The sequence below is a fragment of the Cetorhinus maximus genome, unplaced genomic scaffold (assembly GCF_964194155.1).
Source record: "Cetorhinus maximus unplaced genomic scaffold, sCetMax3.hap1.1 HAP1_SCAFFOLD_1337, whole genome shotgun sequence".
Classification (NCBI taxonomy): domain Eukaryota; kingdom Metazoa; phylum Chordata; class Chondrichthyes; order Lamniformes; family Cetorhinidae; genus Cetorhinus; species Cetorhinus maximus.
Window position 1 is genome coordinate 61,741 of NW_027597278.1, and position 26,471 is coordinate 88,211.

Genomic DNA, 26,471 nt, shown 5'->3' on the forward strand with positions numbered 1-26,471 from the left:
TTGTAGGGACAAGCAAGCAGTGATAGGAGCAGATAATCAAAAGATGTCACAGACAAAGGAACAAAGAGGTGTTAAAGGAATTATATATTATGTAAATGAATGTGCTAATTATGAATGGATGGCAGGACACTCAAGGTACAGCTCTAGTGGGGGTGGGGTGAAATAAACGATGGGTGGAATACATTTAAAAATAATGGAAATAGGTAGGAAAAGAAAAATCTATATAAATTATTGGAAAAAACAAAAAGGAGCGGGAAAAAACGGAAAGGGGGTGGGGATGGAGGAGGGAGTTCAATATCTAAAGTTGTTGAATTCAATATTCAGTCTGGAAGGCTGTAAAGTGCCTAGTCGGAAGATGAGGTGCTGTTCCTCCAGTTTGCGTTAAGCTTCACTGGAACAATGCAGCAAGCCAAGGACAGACATGTGGGCATGAGAGCAGGGTGGAGTGTTAAAATGGAAAGCGACAGGGAGGTCTGGGTAATGTTTGCCAACATGCCCCCTTGTGACTGACCCTTCAACTGAGGGGAACAGCTGCTCCCTATCCACCCTGTCCATGCCCCTCATAATCTTGTACATCTCAATCAGGTCGCCCCTCAATCTTCTCTGCTCCAAAGAAAACAACACAAGTCTATCCAACCTCTCTTCATAACTTAAATGTTTCATCCCAGGCAACATCCTGGTGAATCTCCTCTGCACCCCCTCTAGTGCAATCACATCCTTCCTATAATGTGGTGACCAGAACTGCACACAGTACTCCAGCTGTGGCCTCACCAAGGTTCTATACAACTCCAACATAGCCTCCCTATTTTTGTAATCTATACATCGATTGATAAAGGCAAGTATCCCATATGCCTTTTTCACCACCCCACTAACATGCCCCTCTGCCTTCAGAGATCTATGGACACACACGCGAAGGTCCCTTTGTTCCACAGAACTTCCTAGTGCCATGCCGTTCATTGAATACTTCCTTGTCAAATTACTCCTTCCAAAGTGTATCACCTCACACTTTTCAGGGTTAAATTCCATCTGCCACTTATCTGCCCATTTTACCATCCCGTCTATATCTTCCTGTAGCCCAAGACACTCAACCTCACTGTTTACCACCCGGCCAATCTTTGTGTCATCCGCAAACTTACTAATCCTACTCCCCACATAGTCATCTATGTCGTTTATATGAATGACAAATAATAGGGGACCGAGCACAGATCCCTGTGGTACGCCACTGGACACTGGCTTCCAGTCACTAAAGCATCCTTGTGAAGTGACCTGATGAGTGCAGGATGAAAAGCTTCCACATGTCTCTTCTATCAGCAATAATTGGTTTTCAGTTACATCTTTTCCCTTGTTCTTATGTCCTGGGCCTCTCAAAAGGTCATGCTTGAAGGAACAGAGCCAACCTGACTCCACTTTGTTATCTCTGACACTGTTATCCATCCCCAGGCTGGTACAGACAGACAACTTTAGCAACTCGAACGAGCACGAATAGGTGTCTATCTTTGACACAGTTCGAGGCCAGTCCTTATGCACAGTTTAACTTGTTTTGTGGACCTTGCTCATTCTGACAAGGCTTTGACTTGACTAAATTACCCATCCTGCTCTGTGCCCACAGTGCAGTTCTTCATGTGACCTCAGGGAGGGTACTTCTTCACTCTGCTGTCCCGTGTTGCCATCAGGAGATTAACTCCGCTCACACAGGGTCACCAAGCAACCGGTCGACATTCATTAATATAATAGAAATAAGGAAACAGTCACATGGTTAAAAAGTGATTAATACATTAAAAGAAAGTAATTAATACATCAGCTTGCATAATCTTTTTCTCATCACCCATCCTGAAGGGGTGCGGAATGGTAGCTCAACAGTTTCTAAGTTGAGATAATTGCTCTTTTCCAACAAAGCTTTGACTGTTCGTACTCCTCCCTCAACCTCACTATTTCCTTGTGCCCACCTGGGCATTGGAAAAATCCATAGTCTCCTGTGAATTTCCTGAACCATTTCATTCACAACTTGTGGACCATTATCTGAAATGGCCATTGAGTGAAATGACCTGAACAGGGCCGTGACTGGCAGGGGGGTGAGGACCCGAGGGTAGCTCTAGTTAAAATCAGGAACAGTAATGGAAGGCAGAAATTCTGTAAGTGAGTCTGGAAGGCTGGGGAAACAAAAGATAGAAAATAAAAAGAGAGTTTGGCAGTGCTCAAGGGTATAAACTTCAATGCAAGGAGTGTAGTAAATAAAGCAGACGAGCTTAGGGCACAGATAGAAACGTGGCAGTATGATATCATAGTTATTACAGAAACATGGCTTAAAGAGGGACAGGAATGGCAGCTCAACATTCCTGGTAACAGGAAGGGGGCAATTTTGGTTAGAGAAGCAAATACAGCTGGGAGGAGGGATGGTAAGTTAGAAGGGTTATCAATTGAGACCATATGGATTGAGTTTAGGAACAAAAAAGGGGCAGTCACACTGCTGGGAGTGTACTATAGACCCCCAAACAGTCAGAGGGAGATAGAAGAGCAAATATGTAGACAAATCTCTGAGAAGTGCACAAACAGTAGAACAATAATAGCAGGGGATTTTATCTACCCCAATATTAACTGGGATAGTTTTAGTGTGAAAGAAATGGAGGGAACCGAATACTTAAGGTGCATTCGGGAGAGCATTTTTGGACAGTACGTAGCAAGTCCAACAGGAGAGGGTATGGTTCTGGACTTAGTTTTCAGGAATGAAGCTGGACAGGTAGAAGGAGTGACAGTGGGAGAGCATTTTGGTAGTAGTGATCATAATTCAGTTAGTTTTAACATAATTATGGACAAGGACAAATCTGGAACAGGGGTTAAAGTTCTAAATTGGGGCATTGCCAATTTTACTAAGCTGAGGAATGATTTAGCAAAAGTGGATTGGAACCAGCTACTTGAAGGTAAATCAGTGTCAGAGCATTGGGAGGTATTCAAAAGGGAAATTCAAGGGGTTCAAAGTAAACATGTTCCCCCAAAGAAAAGGTGTGGGGTGGCCAAATCTAGAGCCCCCTGGATGTCAGGGACCTTACAGGGTAAGATAAGGCAGAAAAGAAAAGCTTATATCAGACACTCAGAATTCAATGCTACAGATGGCCGAGAGGAGTATAGAAAGTGAAGGGGTGAATTCTATTAAGAAATAGAGATAGTTTAATGTTACATGTGTATTTGGGTGTGTTAAGGATAAGGTATATCTTTAAGTTAAGTTTGATTTGTATTTATGTATTTAAGGAAAGAAGTTGAGTTTTAGTTTCACTTTAAGAAGTGCCTATATTTCTAATGAGACTTTTGCAACTCTTCAAGGGGAAAAAACAAAGAAGATTTCAAAAAAAACTGTGCTGTTACCTAGCAACAGGGGCCTGGAGAGAGAGGGCCCACCCACACACACACACACACTCAGATAGGAGAAACTAAAATTGAAAGCAGTTTGAGTTCAGCTGCCAAGGGGGCTGGATAGCAGAGAGACAGATAGCCAGTCTGTACTAAAGTTGAAGCCAGGATTCCAGAGAAGCAATCTACAGGGAGAGGGAACAGCAGAGAGTAGATTTCCCCAAAAGAACTGAAAGTCCCAAGGCTGAGGACTGAGACAGAAAGGACGGGTCCCAAGAAAACCTTCTAGTCAAAGGAAGAACAGGAGACCATAGGAAAAGGTCCTGCCCTGTGGAAGTGACAGTAAGGAGCAGAGCGGAAGGTTTCAAGCTTCAAGCTTAAAGGGACAAAGCTGCAGAAAGCAGATTTAAAGCGATATATAGTTCACCTTTCCTTGTTTAATAAATGTTTTGTGTTTTTGTTAAAAGTTCATTAGCTGACTCCGGTGACTCTGTTCAGTAGCCACACTCCATGCATCTAAACAAAAAAATAAAAGTTAGGATCTATCAAGCCGGGTTCCACCCTGGGATCAGGCTTGTCCAGGGGTAACCTCAGCTGGGGATCATAACAATCAAAAAGGAAATTAGAAAAGCAAAGAGGTGGCATGAAAGAGTATTGGCAAATAAAACTAAGGAGAACCCAAAGATGTTTTATAAATATATTAAGAGTAAGGAGATAACAAAGGAAAGAGTAAGGCCCATAAAGACCAAAAAGGTAACCTACATGTAGAGGTGGAGGATGTGGGTATGGTTCTTAATTAATGCTTTGCATCTGTCTTCACAAAAGAGGGGGAGAATGCAGAGATTGTAGTTAAGGAGGAAGAGTGTGAAGTATTGGATGTGATAAACATAGGGAGAGTGGAGGTGTTAAGGGGATTAGCATTCTTGCAAGTGGATAAATCACCAGGGCAGGATAAAATGTACCCCAGGCTGTTAAAAGAAGCCAGGGAGGAAATAGCCGAGGGTTTGGCCATCATTTGCCAATCCTCACTGGATACAGGTGAGGTGCCGGAGGATTGGAGGTCTGCTAATGTTGTACCTTTGTTTCAAAAGGGAGCGGGGGGAAGACTGAATAATTACAGGCCAGTCAGTCTGACCTCGATGGTGGGAAAATTATTGGAATCAATTCTGAGGGACAGGATAAATTGTCACTTAGAAAGATTTTGATTAATCAAGTACAGTCAGCGTGGATTTGTTAAGGGAAGGTAGTGTCTGACTAATTTAATTGAATTTTTTGAGGAATTGACAAGGAGGATTGATGAGGGTAGTGTAGTTGATGTAGTCTACATGGATTTTAGCAAAGCTTTTGACAAGGTCCCACATGGCAGATTGGTTAAAAAAAGTAAAAGCCCATGGGATCCAGCGGAATGTAGCAAGCTGGATACAAAACTGACTCCGTGGCAGGAAACAAAGGGTAATCATCGGCGGGTGTCTTTGTGAATGTTTCCAGTGGGGCTCCACAGTGCTCAGTACTAGGGCCCCTGCTTTCTGTTGTATATATTAATGATTTGGATGTAAATGTAAGGGAAATGATCAAGAGGTTTGCAGACGACACAAAAATTGGCTGAAAAACATTCAATACCTCCATCCCCCACCAGGATGGTCTGAGGGCTCTCCACTTCTTCCTTGAACAGAGGCCCAAACAATTCCCATCCACCACTACTCTCCTCCGTCTGGCTGAACTTGTTCTCACACTGAACAATTTCTCCTCAAACTCGTCTCACTTCCTCCAAATAAAAGGTGTGGCTATGGGTACCCGCATGGGCCCAGTTATGCCTGTCTCTTTATGGGGTATGTGGAACATTCCTTGTTCCAGTCCTACTCCGGCCCCCTCCCACATCTCTTTCTCCGGTACATCGATGACTGTTTTGGTGCCGCTTCATGCTCTCGTCTGGATCTGGAAAAATGTATTAATATAGCTTCCAATTTCTGCCCTTCTATCACCTTCACATGGTCCATCTTCGACACTTCCCTTCCTTTCCTTGACCTCTCTGTCTCCATTTCTGGTGATAGACTGTCCACCAATATCCATTACAAGCCTACCGACTCCCACAGCTACCTCGACTACAGCTCCTCACACCCCGCTTCCTGTAAGGACTCCATCCCATTCTCCCAGTTCCTTCACCTCCATCGCATCTGTTCTGATGATGTTACTTTCCAAAACGATGCTTCGATGCTTTTCCTGAGCCAAGGTTCGCCCCCCCACCCCGCCCCACCCACTGTGGTTGACAAGCTGCTCAACTGTGTCCGACCCATCTCCCGCGCATCCGCCCTCACTCCTTCTCCACACTCCCAGAAACATGATAGGGCCCCTCTTGTCCTCACTCTTCACTCTCCCAGCCTTCGTATTCAAAGGTTCATCCTCCGCCATTTCCACCAACTCCATCATGATGCCACCACCAAACACATCTTCCCCTCACCTCCCCCCAACTCCTTAGCATTCCATAGGGATCATTCCCTCTGTGACACCCTGGCCCACTGTTCTATCACCCCCAACACCTCATCCTCTTCCCACGGCACCTTCCCATGCAATCGCAGAAGGTGCAACACCTGCTCCTTTACTTCCTCCCTCCTCACCATCCAAGGCCCCAAACACTCCTTCCAGGTGAAGCAGCATTTCACTTGCACTTCCCTCAATTTAGTCTACTGCATTCACTGCTCCCAATGTGGTTTCCTCTACATTGGAGAGATCAAGCGCAGACTGAGTGACCGCTTTGCAGAACACCTTCAGTCTGTCCACAAGCATTACCCAGACCTCCCTGTCGCTTGCCATTTTAACACTCCACCCTGATCTCATGCCCACATGTCTGTCCTTGGCCTGCTGCAATGTTCCAGTGAAGCTCAACGCAAACTGGAGGAACAGCACCTCATCTTCCAATGAGGCACTTTCCAACCTTTTGGATTTAATATTCGCTTTAACGACTTCAGACTATGAACTCTCTCTCTCCTCCATTTTGATTTTTTCCCACCAAGGACCAGGCTTTATTTTGTTCTCATCCTTTGCTTTCAGAAAGCACTGAGCCTTGATCTGCTATTAGTACAACCTGCCATCTGAACTTAATGCTGCAATTAAGACCTGATTTAGTCTTTAAAACTATCAGGACCACTCCCTTTGTCTTAGGTCTATAACACCTTTGTCATTTAACCTCCCCTGAACTCCAATCTACCCCTGACCTTCTATTTTGCTCCACCCCCTCCCCCTCAATAGTGTAAATTCCATCACATTTCTACCTCTCTTTAGCCCTGAAGAAGAGTCATACGGGTTCAAAACATTGACCCTGTTTCTCTCTCCACAGATGCTGCCAGACCTGCTGAGTTTTTCCAGCCTTTTCTGTTTTTATGATATAAAAAGTTGATTGCGTTGTTGATAGTGAGGAGGATTGCTGTAGACTGCAGGAAGATATCAATGGACTGGTCAGTTGGGCAGAAAAGTGACAAATGGAATTCAACCCAGAGAAATGTGAGGTGATGCATTTGGGAAGTTCAAACAAGGCAAAGGAATTCACAATAAATGGGAGGAGACTGAGAGGTGTAAAGGACATGAGAGACCCTGGAGCGAATGTCCACAAGTCCCTGAAGGAAGCAGGACAGGTTGATAAGTTGGCTAAGAAGGCAAATGGAATACTTTCATTTATTAGTCAAGTCATAGAATATAAGAGCAGGGAGGTTATGCTCGAACTATATAATACATTAGTTAGGACACAACTTGAGTCCTGTGTGCAGTCCTGGTCCAGAGTACGAGAGTAAGCTTGTGGGGAACATAAAAACTGACTGTAAAAGTTTCTATAGGTATGTGAAGAGAAAAAGATTGGTGAAGACAAATGTAGGTCCCTTACAGTCAGACAGGGGAATTTATAATGGGGAACAAAGAAATGGCTGACCAACTAAATACATACTTTGGTTCTGTCTTCACAAAGGAGGACACTAATAACATACCAGAAATGTTGGGGAACACAGGGTTTAGTGAGAGGGAGGAACTGAAAGAAATCAGTATTAGTAGGGAAATGGTGTTGGGGAAATTGATGGGATTGAAGGCCAATAAATCCCCAGGGCCTGATAATCTACATCCCAAAGTACTTAAGGAAGTGGCCCTAGAAATAGTGGATGCATTGGTGGTCATCTTCCGAGATTCTACAGGCTCTGGAACAGTTTCTACAGATGGGAGGGTAGCTAATGTAACCCCACTATTTAAAAAGGGAGGCAGAGAGAAAACAGGGAATTATAGACCAGTCAGTCTGACGTCGGTAGTGGGGAAAATTCTAGAGTCCATTATAAAAGATTTAATAGCTGAGCACGTGGAAAACAGTGGCAGAATCGGACAGAGTCAGCATGGATTTATGAAAGGGAAATCATGCTTGACAAATCTACTGGAATTTTTCGGGGATGTAACCAGTAGAGTTGATGAGGGGGAGCCAGTGGATGTGGTTTATTTGGACTTTCAGAAGGCTTTCGACAAAGTCCCACATAAGAGATTAGTGTGTAAAATTAAAGCACATGGGATTGGGGGTAGTGTATTGAGATGGATAGAAAACTGGTTGACAGACAGGAAACAAAGAGCAGGAATAAACGGGTCTTTTTCCGAATGGCAGGCAGTGACTAGTGGGGTACCGCAGGGATTGGTGCTGGGACCCCAGTTATTCACAATATATATTAATGATTTAGATGAGGGAACTAAATGTAATATCTCCAAATTTGCGAATGACACAAAGCTGGGTGGGAGGGTGAGCTGTGAGGAGGATGTAGAGATGCTTCAGTGTGATTTGGACAAGCTGAGTGAGTGGGCAAATGCATGGCAGATGCAGTATAATGTGGATAACTGTGAGGTTATCCAATTTGGTAGCAAAAACAGGAAGGCAGATTATTATCTGAATGGCTATAAATTGAGGGAGGGGAATGTACAACGAGACCTGGGTGTCCTCGTACACCAGTCACTGAAGGTAAGTATGCAGGTACAGCAGGCGGTAAAGAAGGCAAATGATATGTTGGCCTTCATAGCGAGAGGATTCGAGAACAGGAGCAGGGATGTCTTGCTGCAATTATACAGGGCCTTGGTGAGACCACACCTGGAATATTGTGTGCAGTTTTGGTCTCCTTATCTGAGGAAGGATGTACTTGCTATAGAGGGAGTGCAGCGAAGATTTACCAGACTGATTCCTGGGATGGCGGGACTGACATATGAGGAGAGATTGATTCGGTTAGGATTATATTCGCTGGAGTTCAGAAGAATGAGGGGGGATGTCATAGAAACCTATAAAATTCTAACAGGACTAGACAGGGTAGATGCAGGAAGGATGTTCCCGATGGTGGGGGAGTCCAGAACCAAGGGTCACAGTCTGAGGATATGGGGTAGACCATTTAGGACTGTGATGAGGAGATATTTCTTCACCCAGAGAGTGGTGAGCCTGTGGAATTCGCTACCACAGGAAGTAGTTGAGGCCAAAACATTGTATGTTTTGAAGAAGGAGTTAGATATAGCTCTTGGGGCGAAAGGGATCAAAGGATATGGGGAGAAAGCGGGAGCAGGTTATTGAGTTGGATGATCAGCCATGATCATAATGAATGGCGGAGCAGGCTCGAAGGGCCGAATGGCCTACTCCTGCCCCTAGTTTCTGTGTTTCCATGGTCACCTCATTACAGAAAGGATGTAATTACCCCAGAGAGGGTACAGAGGAGATTTACCAGGATGTTGCCAGGGCTGGAAAATTGCAGCTATGAGGGGTGATTGGATGGGCTGGGGCTGTTCTCCTTGGAACAGAGGCTGAGGGGAGATTTGATTCAGATGTACAAAATTGTGAGGGGGCCTGAATAGAGGGGATGGGAAGGGTCTATTTACTTTCGCAGAGAGATCAGTGTCTAGGGGACATAGATTTAAAGTGACTGGTAGAAGGATTAGAGGGGAGATGAGGAAAACCTTTTCACCCAGAGGGTTGTGGGTGTCTGGAACTCACTGCCTGAAAGGGTAATAGAGGCAAAAACCCTCAACTCATTGAAAAGGTGTCTGGATTTGCACCTGAAGTGCAGTAACCTGCAGGGCTACGGACCAAATGCTGCAAGTGGGGTTTGGCCGGGTGGCTCGTTTTCTCAACCACACAGACACGATGGGCCGAGTGGCCTCTTTCTGTGCTATAAACGTTCTATATTCTGTTCTATTTCTTTGCTCTCTCCCGGCGTTTGGGTGCACCTGTCAAAGTTTGCTCACTCTATAATGGTGTTTTTGCAAAGACTAAAATAAGTATCAAAATCTCTGATAACTTCTTGTGATGCCTTTGTTTATGCCCTGTCTGAGCAGAATGTTGTTTGCACTACTGCCACTGGTGTATGGTATGGTGCTGACCTTCTCCATGCTGGTCTTCTCTGCTGGTCGTGATGATGTTCTGTACCCGCTAAACCTGCGACACCAGATGTGCCGCTTCTTGGCTTGATCTGGGCCTTGCACATGGTCAAAACACTCTGGGAGAAGTTAGGATTTTACCTGGCTCTTCATTTTACTGTTGCTTCTCCTGGAGCGGGATTTTCGGCTCGTTGGGCGGGCGCGTTGGGCGGGCCCGGGAGTGGCCGGGAAACGGCCTGCCGCTGCAATCGGCCAATTAACGGGCATCCAGGGTGAGAGGTGCGCTGAGAGGTTCAGTGCTGCCGGGGTGGTGAAGAGGGCGAGCAGAGGCGTAGGAGAGCGGGGGCACCGAGAGCTCACAGAGCTGCCTCAGGGAACCGGAGGATTTTAAAATCAAAAATAAGGATTTGGAAAATTGGAAAAAAAATGCCCCCGTACAGGGCTCCCTCACACGAGCAGAAACACCATAAAATCATGTCAAAACATTAAAAAAAAATTGATATTGGAAACCTCACCCCACCCCGGTGGATGAGGTTTCCTCAAAAACACGAAGGCCGCCTGGCTGATTCGCCCGCCCGCCAACCGGAAGGTTGGATAGGCAGCAAAAACAGCAGCTCATTCATACTTTAATGGCCTTGATAGGCCTCTTAATTGTCAGCGGGCACATACGAGAGCTGGGGCGCTCACCCACCATCACCGCGCATTATTTCACCCTCATGCTGAGTGGAGAATCCTGCCCCCAGAGTCTGGTTGAAGAGTTTCCTGTGCTGCTCTTGTCCTGCAGTTGCTTCTCCTGCTGCTACTGTCAGTAACTGGGCTCATCGCTTTTTGCTCCTTGTATCATGTTTAACCATTGTCTCCATTGGTTATTATTGTCCTTGGTTTGGAGTCACAGATAAGGCCGGAGCCCATGTCACTAGCGTTGTGCTGATTGTTTACAAGGCCATCTCTACACGATGCTCTGCATAGAACTATCTCTCTCTGTGTTCTGTTATCATGTGATGTTACGGCACTGATGATGCACACTATGCATTTACGTATTTAATATTATCCCTTTATACTACATTATTAAAATTTATCCCTTCGTTGGAAGTAGATGTCGCTGGATAGGCTTTCATTTTTATTGCCCATTCCTATTTGCCCTTGCAATCTCAAATAACTAACCAAAACTGCTGATGGTTGTCCATTTCTGTTCAAAAAATACCTTATCCACTAAAGGAAAAAAAACTGAACAAAAGTCCAACACAAGTGCAGAAAGTGATGATGTGAATATATCATCTTATAAAGGAGTTAGTGAAAAGCAGAAGGAGCCCCCAAAAATAAAAAAAGTAACCCTTGGAAAATCTCAAAAAGCTTTCAAAAATATACTCATTCTTGGTCAGTACTGAGGGAGCGCTGCACTGTCTGAGGGTCAGTTCTGAGGGAGCGCTGCACTGTCAGAGGGTCAGTACTGAGGAAGTGCGGCACTCTCGGAGGGTCAGTACTGAGGGAGTGCTGCACTGTCAGAGGGTCAGTACTGAGGGAGTGCTGCACTGTCGGAGGGTCAGTACTGAGGGTGTGCTGCATTGTCAGAGGGTCAGTACTGAGGGAGTGCTGCACTGTCAGAGGGTCAGTACTGAGGGAGCGCTGCACTGTCGGAGGGTCAGTACTGAGGGAGCGCTGCACTGTCTGAGGGTCAGTTCTGAGGGAGCGCTGCACGGTCAGAGGGTCAGTACTGAGGAAGTGCGGCACTCTCGGAGGGTCAGTACTGAGGGAGTGCTGCACTGTCAGAGGGTCAGTACTGAGGGAGTGCTGCACTGTCAGAGGGTCAGTACTGAGGGAGTGCTGCACTGTCAGAGGGTCAGTACTGAGGGAGCGCTGCACTGTCAGAGTGTCAGTACTGAGGGAGTGCTGCACTGTCAGAGGGTCAGTACTGAGGGAGCGCTGCACTGTCAGAGGGTCAGTACTGAGGGAGCGCTGCACTGTCAGAGTGTCAGTACTGAGGAAGTGCGGCACTGTCAGAGGGTCAGTACTGAGGGAGTGCTGCACCGTCGGAGGGTCAGTATTGAGGGAGTGCTGCACTGTCAGAGGGTCAGTATTGAGGGAGTGCTGCACTGTCAGAGGGTCAGTATTGAGGGAGCGTTGCACTGTTAGAAGTGTCACCTTTCAAATAAGACTGTGAACCAGTCGTGTCTCTCCTCTCAGGGACATGTAAAAATTTCAGGTCCAGTACTTGGACAAAGAGTTTATAATGTCACCCTGGCATCAAGGCCAATAGTAATGACGTCTTTGGCTCTGAAGCACCGTGGAGTGAATGGCACTATATAAATTCATGTTTTTAATAAAAGAAATATCAGAATGATTTCCTGTATCTTGTCCATAATTGTGTAAAGCTGAACATTAAAGTATTTAAAAGTGTAAAGGAGTTAAAAGACACAGTGACACTTTGTAATCTGTTAATTGGGTATAATGCAATGTTCTTTATTTCATTTTCGATCTCTATATAGTTTTAAAATGATACAGAATAAGCAGCATCAATCAAATGTTAGAAATTTATCTGATTGTATCTTCCAGAATCATTCAAAACTTTGCATTAATTCAAAGAATTCTCCAAACTCACTGTTGGGTTTCACAAATTCAACATTTCCCCATTTAGAGACTTCATTCAAACCTCAAATAGGAGCTGACCTGCGGGGAGAGCTGGTTGGTGATTGGACTGAGAGTCCAGGGGTAGAGAGAGCTGGTTGGTGATTGGACTGAGAGTCCAGGGGTAGAGAGAGCTGGTTGGTGATTGGACTGAGAGTCCAGGGGTAGAGAGAGCTGGTTGGTGATTGGACTGAGAGTCCAGGGGTAGAGAGAGCTGGTTGGTGATTGGACTGAGAGTCCAGGGGTAGAGAGAGCTGGTTGGTGATTGGACTGAGAGTCCAGGGGTAGAGAGAGCTGGTTGGTGATTGGACTGAGATTCCAGGGGTAGAGAGAGCTGGTTGATGATTGGACTGAGAGTCCAGCGGTAGTGAGAGCTGGTTGGTGATTGGACTGAGAGTCCTGGGGTAGAGAGAGCTGGTTGGTGATTGGACTGAGAGTCCAGGGGTAGAGAGAGCTGGTTGGTGATCGGACTGAGAGTCCAGGTGTAGTGAGAGCTGGTTGGTGATTGGACTGAGAGTCCAGGTGTAGTGAGAGCTGGTTGGTGATTGGACTGAGAGTCCAGGGGTAGAGAGAGCTGGTTGGTGATTGGACTGAGAGTCCAGGGGTAGAGAGAGCTGGTTGGTGATTGGACTGAGATTCCAGGGGTAGAGAGAGCTGGTTGGTGATTGGACTGAGAGTCCAGGTGTAGTGAGAGCTGGTTGGTGATTGGACTGAGAGTCCAGGGGTAGAGAGAGCTGGTTGGTGATCGGACTGAGAGTCCAGGTGTAGTGAGAGCTGGATGGTGATTGGACTGAGAGTCCAGGGGTAGAGAGAGCTGGTTGGTGATTGGATAAGAGATTCCAAGGAAACTTCTTCCCTCAAAGGGATGTGAATCTTTGGAATTCTCTACTCCAGTGGGTCGTGGATGCTCCATCGTCGAATGTATTTAAGTCTGGAATAGATACTGGAGCTGAAGACCAGCTATGATCACATTGGTTGGCAGGGCAGCCTCGAGGGATCGAAAGGTCGACCTCTCTTCCCATTCCTTGGATTCACTTCCTGTGTCCAACAGGTGTCAGTTTTTCGATGGCTTCAATTCTATTCTTGCTAAACTCTTCTTGATTCTTAGTGGCCTTTTTCTGTATTTCCTCTCTTGCTGCACAACATTTTTTATGGATCTGCTTAAACTTGTGTTCCTGCCCCTGTCGAAGCAACAATGGCCTCAGGTCTCTCAGTGGACTCTCAAGGTATTCGTCGTAAATCTCCACGTAGGTTTTTGACATGGCACCAATGATGCTTAAGGTGCTGACTGCCTGGTATACTTGGACCTGACTCCTGGCTAACATCCCTGGAGCACTCAGCGTGCCTCCATCACCCACAGCACCAAGCTCTTGTAATGCCTTCAGGCAATCTTCAATTACCTTGGGTATGATTCGAATGAAGTTGATCATCTCTGACCAGTGGCTTTTGATGCTCCCAAGTGCCCCCAGCCCTTTGACCATCAGCTCCAGACTTGTACCGATATTGCTCTCCTCTGTCCGATTGTCCTTTATCTCTCTGAATAATGTCTCACTCTCTTCCCCCAAACTTTTCATCTTGTCAAGGCATTTCTGGTAATTATTGTTTGATTCCTCCAACTTGCATTGGACTTCCTGGATCTTCCCTGCTGCCTGTTCTCTGACTGTCTTGAGGAAATTGCTGATTTCAGTGTTTGATTCTGAAGATTCTTTGCTGCTGAATTTCGCTGACAGCTCGATGAGGAACATGACCACTTTTCTCAGCTCCACTAAAATCATTATTGGGTTGGTCAAACTGCTCGCAAGCTCAACAATTTTTGGGAGCAGCTCCTTCGTCTTCTTCAATCCTTCCAAACAAAGCTCATCAACGAATGCAGTGGAATTTACATCAGTGCGTTCATTGCGGAGTTCCTGTCGCTTCCGGGAAACCTCATTCCATTCTTTGTCTAAATCTTCCTTCTCTTTCTCTATTGACTCATTCCTTTGTTTGGTTTCCTCCAAGGTTTTCCTTATTCCTTCCAGTTTATCCTGGCTGGCAATCTGGGAAGCTGCACACATCTCCAGGAGCTCACTGAACAGGTCACTCAGATTGGAGAGTTCAGTTACCACAGAGTCAGCGTTTTCCTTGCACTGATCTGCACAGCTCTTAATGCTGTTCAGCTGATGGTGGAAGTCTTTGTTCTGAGTCGGCCCTTCAGCCACATTCTTCACATGGGCAGCAATCCCCTCACAAGACATCTGCATTTGCCCCAGATTATTGCGGGTCTCTTGAAACGACTTTACCGTTTGGTTACAAACCTTCATCAGGCAACTGGACAATGATTCTGGATTTTGAAACTTGGATTTCTTGTTTGTGCTTCCTTGATTGAGTTTAATGTCTTTTGATCTTACAGCCTGCTGAATTAATTCACTTAAAATAGCGACAGATTCAATTGTTGGCAGCAGAAGTTTCTCCCAGCTAAGCTGGGACTGCATCATCAGATCAAAGCATTTTGAAACTTGCTCTTTGCTGGGGAGTTGGGTCTTGGACTGTGTAAACTGGGACTGCTTGTCCGACATGCTGATAGTTCCTGCAATGAGAGAGCACAACGAGGAGAACTCAAACACCCTGTCATCCAGGGAGAACATTCATAGTAAAACATTCATAGTTGTTCTGTTATTCGAGACAGGCTTCACATTAGATCAAGCGCCTATGATCAGCCTTGCAGAACACAAAGACTCTGCTGACTACATAATGTCATCGAATCACACAGCACTGAAGGAAGCCATTCAGTCCATTGTGTCTCTGTTCATTCTCTATCCAGTTATCCCGCTACCCTGATCAATCCTCATAACCCTGCAAATTTCTTCCATTAAAATATTTATCCAGTTCCATTTTCAAAGATGTTATTGAATCTACTTCCACCTTCCAGTTAGTACATTCCTGAACACAACAACTTGCTGCGTAAACTGTTTCTCCTTAGGCCTGGTTCATTCGCTAATGACGTTAAATGTGTTTTTCTTGGTTATTGATCCATCTGTCACTGGAAACAGTTTCTCCCTATTTATTCCATCAAAACCCTTCCAGGTTCAAACACGAGTAAATTTCTCATAACCTTTGCCACCTTCATCCCAACTTCTATACTCCTTTCTGTAATTCATTCATGGGATGTGGGCTTCGCTGGCTAGGCCAGCATTTATTGCCCTTGAGAAGGTGGTGGTGAGCTGCCTTCTTGAACCGCTGCAGTCCCTGTGGTATAGGTACACCCACAGTGCTGTTAGGAAGGGAATTCCAGGATTTTGACCCAGCGACAGTAAAGAAATAGCGATATATTTAACAAGACTATTTGTGTGCCAGATAGCATAAGCAGCAATTGATAGACAGACCTAAGCGATCGCACAACCAATGGATCAGATCTAAGCTCTGCAGTCCTGCCACATCTAGACCTGAATTGTGGTGGACAATTAAACAACTTACTGGAGGAAGAGGCTCCACAAATATCCCCATCCTCAATGATGGGGGAGCCCAACACATCAGTGCAAAAGATAAGACTGAAGCATTGGCTACAATCTTCAACCAGCAGTGCCGAGTGGATGATCCATCTTGGCCTCCTCCGGAGGTCCCCAGCATCACAGATGCCAGTCTTCAACCAATTAGGTTCACTCTATGTGAAACGCTGAAGGCCCTGGACACTGCAAAGGCCATGGGCCCTGACAATATTCCAGCAATAGTACTGAAGACTTGTGCTCCAGAACTTGCCGAGCCCCTAGCCAAGCTGTTCCAGTGCAGCTACAACACTGGCATCTACCCGGCTATGTGGAAAATTGCCCAGGTTTGTCCTGAACACAAAAAGCAGGACAAATCCAACCCGGCCAATTACCGCCCCATCAGTCTACTCTCCATCACCAGTAAAGTAATGGAAGGGGTTATCAACAGTGCTATCAAGTGGCATTTGCTTAGCAATAACCTGCTCACTGATGCCCAGTTTGGGTTCCGCCAGGGCCACTCAGCTCCTGACCTCATTACAGCCTTGGATCAAACATGGACAAAAGTAACAAAATCAGTTTAAGAAAGGAAAAGAATAAATGAAAGTCCATATGAGAGAAGCTTTTCATAAAGAAGTGACACAATTGCACGGCAAATACTCTCCGCACCCCCACTCCCCCCCACCCTCCGTGAAGAAGCAGCGGAGTTAACCCTTTCTGCTGACAGCTGGGGCAGAATTTTCCACTCAGCATGTGGGCAGCACCCGCCTCGCTCGAGTGTGAAACAGCGTGTGACACTGGGTCATCGCACACTCGCATGATGTATCAGTCGGAGTGCGCCCGCAGGTGCTGGAGCTGCACCCACCATTAGTTAAGAGGCCACATGAGGCCATTAAAAAGCTAATTGACTCTGATGTTTTATTGCCTGGGCGATTTCACACTCATCGCACAGGCAAAACGGGCAGGCGGGCAACCCAGACTTTAAAAAACCTCATCCACAGCTGGGATAAAAGAGTCAGCAGCATTACCAGTGTCAGTAGCGGGGAGCTTGGTACATAGTTTGCTGCTGGTGACTTACTGCTACTTGACAGCTTCATCTCTGTTCAGGGCTTCATTCTTAGCATTGTCTAGGCTTCATTCCAGGGCTCATTGGTGTCTCCAAGGCCACCAGAGGATTTTGACCGTGTGGACCCTCCAAGGTATCAGACAGCCTTCCTTTACCCTGGGAATGGATATTGGGGTCTCCACTGGAGGCACTTCCTCTAAGGAGGAAGAGAGGGGCAGGAGGGAGAGGAGGCCAGGTGTCCCAATGCTGCCTCCAGGTGAGGGGCTTGTGGGAGGAGAGGCGCAGGCACAAGGGGCGCAGGTAGTCCAAGGTGGAAGGGGCTGCAGAAGACACCACTATCCTGCTGCAGGGTTTACAGGCGGCGATGTAGCTACCTCAATATGTCTGAGGTGCAATGCCGAAGGAGGCTCCGTCTCTCAAGGGAGACAGTGACCTCCATCTGTCAGAGGATTGGGCCTGAGATCAGCTCCGACTGTGTGGGTGGACACCCCATGCCAGTGGCTCTGAAGGTCACAGTGACCCTCAACTTCTATGCCTCTGGCTCTTTCTAGGGTTCAGTGGGGGATCTGTGTGGAGTCTCCCAATCAGCTGTCCACAGTTGCATCAAGCTGGTGACAGACGCTCTGTTCAGGTGGGTACTGACCTTTATTCATTTCCGTATGGACCAGGCCAGCCAGACACAGCGAGCCAGAGGCTTCGTGGCCATTGCTGGCTTCCCCCGTGTCCAGGGTGCTATAGACTGTACACATGTGGCCATCAAGGCGCCAGCGGGTGAGCCCGGTGCCTTCGTCAACAGGAAGGGCTTCCACTCCATGAACGTGCAGATAGTGTGTGATCACAGGATGCTGATTCTACAAGTCTGTGCAAGGTACCCAGGCAGCTCCCACAACACCTACATCCTCAGACACTCCCAGGTGCCGGGGCTCTTCAGTGCTCCAGCCCGGCTGGATGGATGGCTGCTGGGTGACAAGGGCTATCCCCTCAGAAGGTGGCTCATGACGCCTCTCCGCCATCCAAGGACAGAGGCAGAGAAGCGTTATAATAGGAGTCATGTCTCCACAAGGACAGTGATAGAGAGGACCATAGGCCTTCTCAAGATGCGCTTCCAATGCCTGGACCATTCAGGGGGAGCACTACAATACCCCCCAGAGTGGGTGTCACTGATAGTGGTTGCAGGCTGCACCCTCCACAATCTGGCACTGGCAAAGGGGAGACCCACTGGAGGAAGAGGATCTTGACACAGCTGCACAGGCCACAGAGGATGAATCCAGTAGTGAGTCGGAAGAGGAGCACGGTGAGGAGAACACTGAGGGCGTGGAGGCAGACCTCGGTAACCTCCAGGGGGGCAGGGACACCAGGGATGCCTTGATCCAATGCTCCTTCAGCTAGGCTACCAAAGATCTTCTTCCACCTCATACCAGGGCTGCTGCCTCCATCCCGGGTGCCTGAAATGACCCTTTTATTTACACCCAAAGTCCACTCAGTGCCTGTGCAATAAATTATCCAGCCACTCCCGTCCAGCGTTACAGACTGGCGTATGCACCAGAAAAATAAGGTGACGTATACTCAGGCCACCAGAACCGAAGCAAACTTAATGTTACCATCACACTGAAATCATTATGACATTACCATTACTGGTGTTGATGTCCACACCAGCAGACATATAAACCAAACATAAATAAACAGAAAATCAGCCATGACCTGTCCCTCTTGTACTCATGGTGCCTTTAACTCACGTTTCTGGCTGCTAGATCTTGGTGCCCACCTCCCCTTCGCTGGCACTGGCATTGGAGACAGCTGCTGACTGTGTCTTGTTGGCCTTGATAACCTTGGCATCGTCCTCTGGCCAGTGGAGCCTGTGCTGGCCCCGCCTGGTAGGGAGCGGCCAGTGCCATGGCTGGCATCTCCCCAGTCATCGCAGCCTCATTGGATGCCACGGTCACTGGCAGAGGGGCGGAGGAGCTTCTGCCGTCATCTAAAGCGCCCTGAGAGGAGCCCACAGAGATGGCAGGCAGCTCATGGCCAACATGAGGTCACTCTGGACCTCCCTGCCCACCACATGAACAGGTACCTGGCTGGGATACTGGGTGCCCAATCCACCTCCCACACTGACACTGACCTCCTGAGCTCAGTGCCTGTGTGTGGGTTGCAGGTCTGAGCACAACCCCAGGAACCCCTCATTCTGTCCCTGGAGCTGTCTCTCCATGAGAGTCACCATTCTCTCAATGGAGGGGGCATTGCGCTCGGCCATGAGGGTCAATGCAGTGCTCATACTCTGCATGGACCCCTCTACAACACAGACCATGGCACACAGACCCCCATGGATCTCCGCCAGACCTTCCGGCATATCCCGCTGGACATCCAGCATCTGCTGCCTCATGGATGACTCCAGAGGCCCATCATCTGCCTTCAACTCAGCATCGTCCTGGTCTCCGGCAGTCCTCCAACTGCTGGCACCCTGGGCACTCTCTGCCTCCGCCTGTACCTCAAGCGAGTGTGAAGTGCCCTCACCAATGTGCACCGAAATTCTAGCCACCAATCTAATGCCCACTGAGGTGCTGGTATCTGTGCTAGTGCCTGGTTCAGGGAGTGGGTGTGACGCAGGTGCAAATGAAGCCCATTGGTCCGCTGGCGTCAGGGGTGACCCTTCGGGGTCCAGAGAGCAAGTGCGTGCTGGCGAATCTAAAAGGGAGAAGAAGGACATGTCATTCGTTAAAGTCATCACCCTGTTACTGTGCACGCCAGGCACCCTGGTGAGACAATGGAGATCCACATCATGGTGCCATCGTCTTTCAGTGATCAATGGGGGCTCCAGGTTTGAGGCTCCCATCAATGAAGAGACTGCACTAGAAAGGTTGCACAATCCGTGCACTGCGCTCTTAACTTCGTCTGGCACCCCCGTCTCTCCACGCCCGGCTGCACTTGGAGCATCGGCTCTCCCGCTCTAGGGGGTCCTGCTCGAACCGGGTCAGCAGCTGCAGGTTGGGTGGGGCCTCCGCCTGTCTGTGATCCTCTCTGATTGGTTAAGGCTTGTCTTGTCCTGAAAGGACAGAGGGAGCATTGCTGAGTCCACTCTCTACCTGCAGCGCCATTGCTGCCTGGCCAACCCCAGCTGAGGAACACCTCGCAGGGCACATCCGAGTGGTGGACCTTGAGCTGCAAGGCACTGAGTCCAAGCAGCCGGGGCTCACCCCCTTGGCCAGCTCCGGCGTCAGTGACAGTTGGCACTCGGACTCTAACACCCCTGAGGTCCATGGGGGGACGGCCACACTTCTGCAAACGCAGTGCTCACCCTTCCTGAGCGCAGCAGGTCATTGAACCTCTTCCGGCGCTGCACCCATGTGTGTCACACCATGTCACGGCTGCTGACCAGCACTGCCGCCTCCTCCCATGCCCTCGTTGTGAGGTGCGCTGCCCTCCTCCTCCTCCCGTCACTGGGGATAAGGGTGTCCCTCCTGGGCGGCCGCCTGCTCCGGGAGGACGGTGAGGCACTCAGCCGAAAAGCAGGGGGCCGAGTGCCCACATGACCTGCCTTCCCGCCTGGTGTCTGCAGCCGCACTCAACTCCATCACTTGAATGCTGACGACGCAGAGCAGACGTCCTCCTGTGGCAGCCTCCCAGGTGCTGCCTGGGCCGTTTTTAGACCAGCCGCTGGATCCCCATTGGGCCCGGCGGCCCACAGGCCCCTGGCCCCCCGCCCGTCCCTTCCCGACCAGTCAGGAGCTGCGTTTCACACCGACCACGGGCAGCGGACACATTCCCGGCTGCTCCTCACCCCGTCAACCACACCCTCCCACTGACCTCAAAATCCTGCCCTTGGTGTTTTATAATTCACAGCACAAATTTCAAATTGCTAAATGTATATTCTGGACATTACTAAATCTGAACTTTCTAAATTTAGAAATGTTGGATACATTAATCCATTGGGCTTTTGGACAGAGCCACAGTGAATTGTCTGTGTATTTTTTTCAAACACGTGATGATGATTCCCAGCTCCAAGTGAATATAGCAGTTTGGAGAATTAAAGTACAGCAGGGTTACAGCTTTTGACTAAAGCGTTGACCTTAACCATTCAGACCTTTCGATATCTTTTGAGACAAAGTGTTAGAGTATGGGAGATGTGGAAATTACCTCTAAAGACCTATGTCTCTGATGTAAATGCACCATTTAAAACTACCAAGTCTGGGGATAACAATTTCTGAAACTGGAATTGATAAAACAACTTGATCTGAGTTGCTAGTTCAAGCGTTCAAAGGGAAATTTACCGGATGTTTAGGGGGATAAGCTAACATTAATTTTCAACAAAGCTAATGGAAAAGCAGTCCGGACGGTTTCTGTGTGTTTAAAAAAAAGGAAAGGTTTGGGAAGAAGTAAATTGAACATTAACAAAATCTGTCAGCCCAACAACATTGCTATTTGAATTCGGGATAATTTTGAAATGGAAAAAAAAATGTCAAGCACAATTTAACGGATTGCTTTTGAGAAAATGTCTTCTAAAATAAAGGAGAAACCAAGCAAGGCTTTGTTAATAATGGGACCAGAGTGGGAACGTTTGATGAATGTTTGAAAGATCTGATGAGAATAATGTATTAGAGTGTAAAGTTGCTCCAGAGCTCCTGAATGAGATGGGATGGAAATTAATGGGATGTCCCACTTAAAAATAGAGACAGAGACAGGAAAATGGTGCTACCAAATGGGAATGGGAATAACATATGCCCATTCCCAAGGGAATAAATCACATTGTTTGCCAAGTAGCTGAGCAAGTCTGGGACCTGTTCTTCAGGTTCAGTTTCACCATGGGCTCTGAATTACTTCATACATAACAAACACTCACTCCCACTGGTATCCCATATTCATGCTATACATGCTCCACCTGATACAAACCTTCTTTCAGGTAAAAGATCAAGTCAGGGGAGGTGTCCATCTGCAGATCTTCACTCATCTCCCATTGCCCAATCCCAGTGGCTTGGGTAGCAGCCAAACCATCAAATTACATTCTCTTAAAAGCTTCATAGGCAAGTTCACAAACATCTCCAAGAGACAGCTTGTCTCATCTACTAGTCTCATCTACACTTTCCTTTCACTAAAATGTACATCCATCGCAGATTGATATATTCCATTGAACTACACCCAGTGTGACAAGGAATGGTTAATATTACCTGAAGGGTAAGAAAACATTTCTAAATGATTATGATACTCCACAGAGAAACTGGCTTTAAGACAATCAAAAATATCATGGTCAAAGGGAATAAATTAAAGTAAAAGTAAAGTAGATTTGGATTAGGACAATTGAAGGCTAGGGAGAAATGATGCTTAATAAGAATTATTCACAAGATAAATTCAGGTGAAGGTGGAGCTGGAGAATCTTTTAAGCCCATAAATAATCTCTTGTTTTAATTGGATTTACCTATATGCTAATAGCCCAGAAATGAACAGCACCCCTGCAAAAGGATAAGGAATATTACTGAGTGGGGTGACCTGCAGGTGGGGAGTGTCAATCCCAGTTGATCATAATCCAGTAATTCCACTATCTTTAGAATGTTATCTACGCTATGTAATTGAGGAATTAGGGAAACGAGCTTACCCTTCCGAAATAACTAGGGTTGGAATTTTCCAGCCCCACCCCCCTTCCCCCACCCCACAGACGGGGCTGTTGAGCCATCGAAATCTCCGTCGGTGAAGATCCCGCCAGTGGGAAGGGCTGGGAAATTCCAGCCCAGGTTGAGCTACAATTTCGTGATGAGAAGTCATTAAGGTTATTTCCTTCTCAAAACAGGGAGCTGTAAGAAATGGGACCTTTAAGGAATGATACTTTTCAGAATAAGTATGGAATTTGGATGGAATTGATCACCGTGGCATGAGGCCACCTTGGTAGAGAAAGTGTTTTCTTTCTCTCTCTGGAAAACACAAAAACAGTTCCTAGAAATGGCGAGGCCCCTGATGATTTCCACGTTGACATTAAGTGGGCACTATGGCGTCTTGTGTACCCTTTTCTCTATACGAGTGTCTGGGGAGGGTTAGCAAATGGCCCTCAGCAGGAGGTAAATTAAAAAGTGACCTCGAGCTAAAGTGATGGACGGAGGGGGGGGTGGGGGGCAGGTGACCCTCCTGACATCCTGGGTACCTGTGCTGCATTCATTTGTTGGAAGGGTTGACATAGGGGACATAGGGTAAACTACCAGCCCCTAGAAAGAAAGTATATTAACGGGTGCCGGGAGACAGGGGGCAGTCTCATTAGGCAGCCGCCTTCTTCAGATGGAAGATGGATCAGGGAAGATGGAGGAAGATCAGTGAAGACTGTGGAAGACTGGGGGAAGAGTTTCCTAACACTTCAGCTAGAGAGCAGAGTGCTGCTATCAGAAGCTCCTGAGATCAATGCCCTCTGTGTCAACATTCCATCCTTTGGGATCAGTGAATAGCTCTGATCTGTCATGGGTTATATAGTTTTCCTGTCCGTTTAGCTAATACATTATATTGAAGGTGTTGCTGCTTAATAAACTACCTTAAAATCACTTATGAGTTTTCAACCATCACTCTTAGGTAATCTGTGGTTCTCAAACCAAAAATCTTACATAAAGGAACCTCTTAGAAACATAAGAACATGGGTAATGGGGAGGCCATTCAGCCCCTCGAGCCTGTTCTGCCATTTAATATCGTCATGGCTGATCTGTAACCTAACTCTATATAGTTGTCTTTGCCCATTCCTACCTTTGGACAGCGAAAATCGATCACCCACTCATTTAAAATGAACAATTGATTTGACATTTGCGTAAGAGAATTCCAAACTTGTCCCAACATTTGGATGAGGTAGTGTCTTCTAATTTTAGTCATGAAAAGTTTGACTCTAATTTTTAATCTATGGTCCTTAGCCTCCCACTACCTCAATCAACTCACCTTTTAAGCTAAATTCCCAAGAATTCAGAGCTAATTTGTGTAATCTCTCCTCCTAATCTATCCATTGGAGTGTAGGTGCCATTCTGGGAAGGTTGCTCTGCATTCCTCCCAAGGTAAGTATTTGTTTTCTAAGTTATGCTCCCCAGAGCTGCTCACAGTAACTCCAGGTGCCGTCTAACCAGGGTTTTGCGTAGCTGAAGCAGGACTCCTACCCCCTGTATTCCAGTCCTGGAGATAGAAAGGGCAGCATTCCATTCACCTTTGTGATTTATGTCCTGTACCTGTTCCTGACATTTTGATGATCTGTGTACCTGGCCCTTCAAATCGCTTTGGGCCTCCACTGTTTCTGGCTCTTCCTCATTGAAGGAAGTCGCCTGTTTTACCCTTTCTAGAGTCAAAGTGGGTGACCTCACATTTTCCTACACTGAAACTCATTTTCTACTGTTTTGCCCAGTCACTTAATCTATTAATATCTCATTGTAATGCCATGCTTCCATCTACACTGCCCACAATACTGCCTATCATTGTCCAACAATTTATCCACCTCTGAGGTTAGTTTGGCTGGTCTGTAATTACTCGTTCTATCCCTTTCTCCATTTTCAAACAATGGTACAGCATTAAGTGTCCTCCAGTCCTCTGGTATCACCCCTATATCCAGAGAGGATTTGGAACATAAGTCACGTTTTCACTGTCATTGTATCTGAGCCAAGTGTGGCCAAACTTAGTGTAAATCATCGGCTCATACCTTGAACTCCCTCAGACCTGGAAAAACAAGTACTCACCAAGTTCAAATAAAAGTAAAATATTGCAGATGCTGGAAAGCTGACATAAAAACAGAAAGTGCTGGAAAAACTAAGCAGGTCCAGCAGCAACTGTGAAGAGACAAATTGAGTTAGCATTGAGCCCAATATAAGTCTTCTTCGGAACTGAAGAGTTCTGAAGGACAGTCACACTGGACTCAAAACGTTAACTCTGTTTCTCTGTCCAAAGATGCTCTCAGGACTGAGTATTTCCAGCAGATTTTTATTTAACTCACCGAGTTTCCCTGTTTTCAGTTTGTGTTCAAAGATAATCTGGAGATGATCTGGAGCCTCGCAGTCTGACAGTGTAGGTGGGTTCCGATGAGGTTTGGAACTGGCTTTGTCAGGTTGTGCTGACAGTCAACTTTATATACGTTCAGGTAGATCTCATGTTACCCAGTGGAGCGTCAGAGACTGGAACAGTTCATAGGTTCCGCCTACATGTTTACCATGGGATGTGGGTGTTGTTAGAAAGGCCAGGATTTCATGACCCATTCTAAATCTTCCTTTCATCTATCAATCACGGCACCTATTTCTTTGGAAACATTCTGATAAAATCGCTGACGTTGTTTGATCATTTCTTCTCTCCAGGCGATTGACTAGAGTCTGAGCACATTAAGCTCGCTCCACATTTCACAGCCTGTCTAGTCCTGCCCAACCCACCCCCACCAAAAACCTGAGGAAGCGTCAGTGCTGATTGTTCCTGTCTGTTTGTAAAATGGAGCTCTCATCACAGCTCACCACCCTTTCCAGCTCTTACTCTAGATCAGAGCCACATGATTCTCACCCTGGGGTGCAATCACCAGTATAAACCCTGTCAGAACATATGAACAAGGCCATTCGGCCCCTCGAGCCTGCTCCGCCATTCAATAAGATCATGGCTGGTCTGATAGTAACCTCAGATCTGCATCCTGCCTACCCTCGATAACCTATCACCCCCTTGCTTACCAAGAATCTCTCCACCTCTGCCTTAAAAATATCCAAGGACTCTGCTTCCACCGCCTGTTCAGGGGTCAGGATTCTCAGTTCGGTGGGTGCCTGCAATCGGCGGACGCCCGACCACCATCTCACAGCGTGAAGTGCGCACTGAAAGGCTCAGCGCTGCCGGGGTGGGGGCGGGAGGAGGTCGAGTGCTGAAGTCAGCGCGGGCGTGAGGGGGGAACGTGGAATGAAAGTTCCCTGAAGGCAGAGAACTGCCTCGGTGGGGGGGGCTGGAGAATTTAAATACAAAAAAAATAAAGGTTTTAAAAACCGGGGAAAAGTGCCCAGAATCAGAATCAGTCACCGGAACATCCACCCGGTGAAAATTTTGTCAATGCATTTTAATTTTTCAAAATTTAATTATGGAAACCTCATCCCGCCCGTGGATGAAACTTCTTGAGAAATGGAAAAGCTGATGGGCCGATTCCATCTCCTACCAACCATAACATCGGACGGGCATTAAAAAACCTCACTGAATTACCACACTAATGGCTTTAATCAGCCTCTTAATGTCAGTGGGCACACTTCCAACTCCCAAGGGCGCCTTCTGACCAGAATGTCACGCGGGTGCACAATGACATCGGGACGCTCGCCCAAACATCATCACCCACTGTTTCACACTCCAGCAGACTGGGTGACAGCTCACACGAGAGAGGTGAGGGGGTGGAGGGTGAGGGAGGAGGGGTGGGGGTGGAGGGTGAGGGAGGAGGGGTGGGGGTGGAGGGTGAGGGAGGAGGGGTGGGGGTGGAGGGTGAGGGAGGAAGGGTGGGGGTGGAGGGTGAGGGAGGAAGGGTGCAGGAGGAAGGGTTGGAGGTGGAGGGGCTGGAGGGGAGGAGGGGGGGAAGGAGGGGTGGGGAGGTGGGATGGGGGTGGGGAGAGTGAGGGAGGAGGTTGAGGGAGGATGGGTGGTAGGGGGAGGAGGGTGGGGAT

At 47.3% G+C, this 26,471-nt stretch overlaps 1 protein-coding gene across 1 annotated transcript; it reads right to left on the reverse strand.

Moving 5' to 3' along the window:
• Positions 1–13,021: 13,021 nt before the first annotated feature.
• Positions 13,022–24,959, reverse strand: LOC144676071 (uncharacterized). Its single transcript, XM_078536585.1, has 2 exons — positions 24,797–24,959; positions 13,022–14,905 (listed from the first exon to the last, which is right to left on the reverse strand). Exon 2 carries the CDS (start codon positions 14,892–14,894, stop codon positions 13,371–13,373), a length of 1,524 nt encoding a protein of 507 aa, XP_078392711.1. The 5' UTR covers positions 14,895–14,905; positions 24,797–24,959; the 3' UTR covers positions 13,022–13,370.
• Between the last annotated feature and the right edge of the window lie 1,512 nt (positions 24,960–26,471).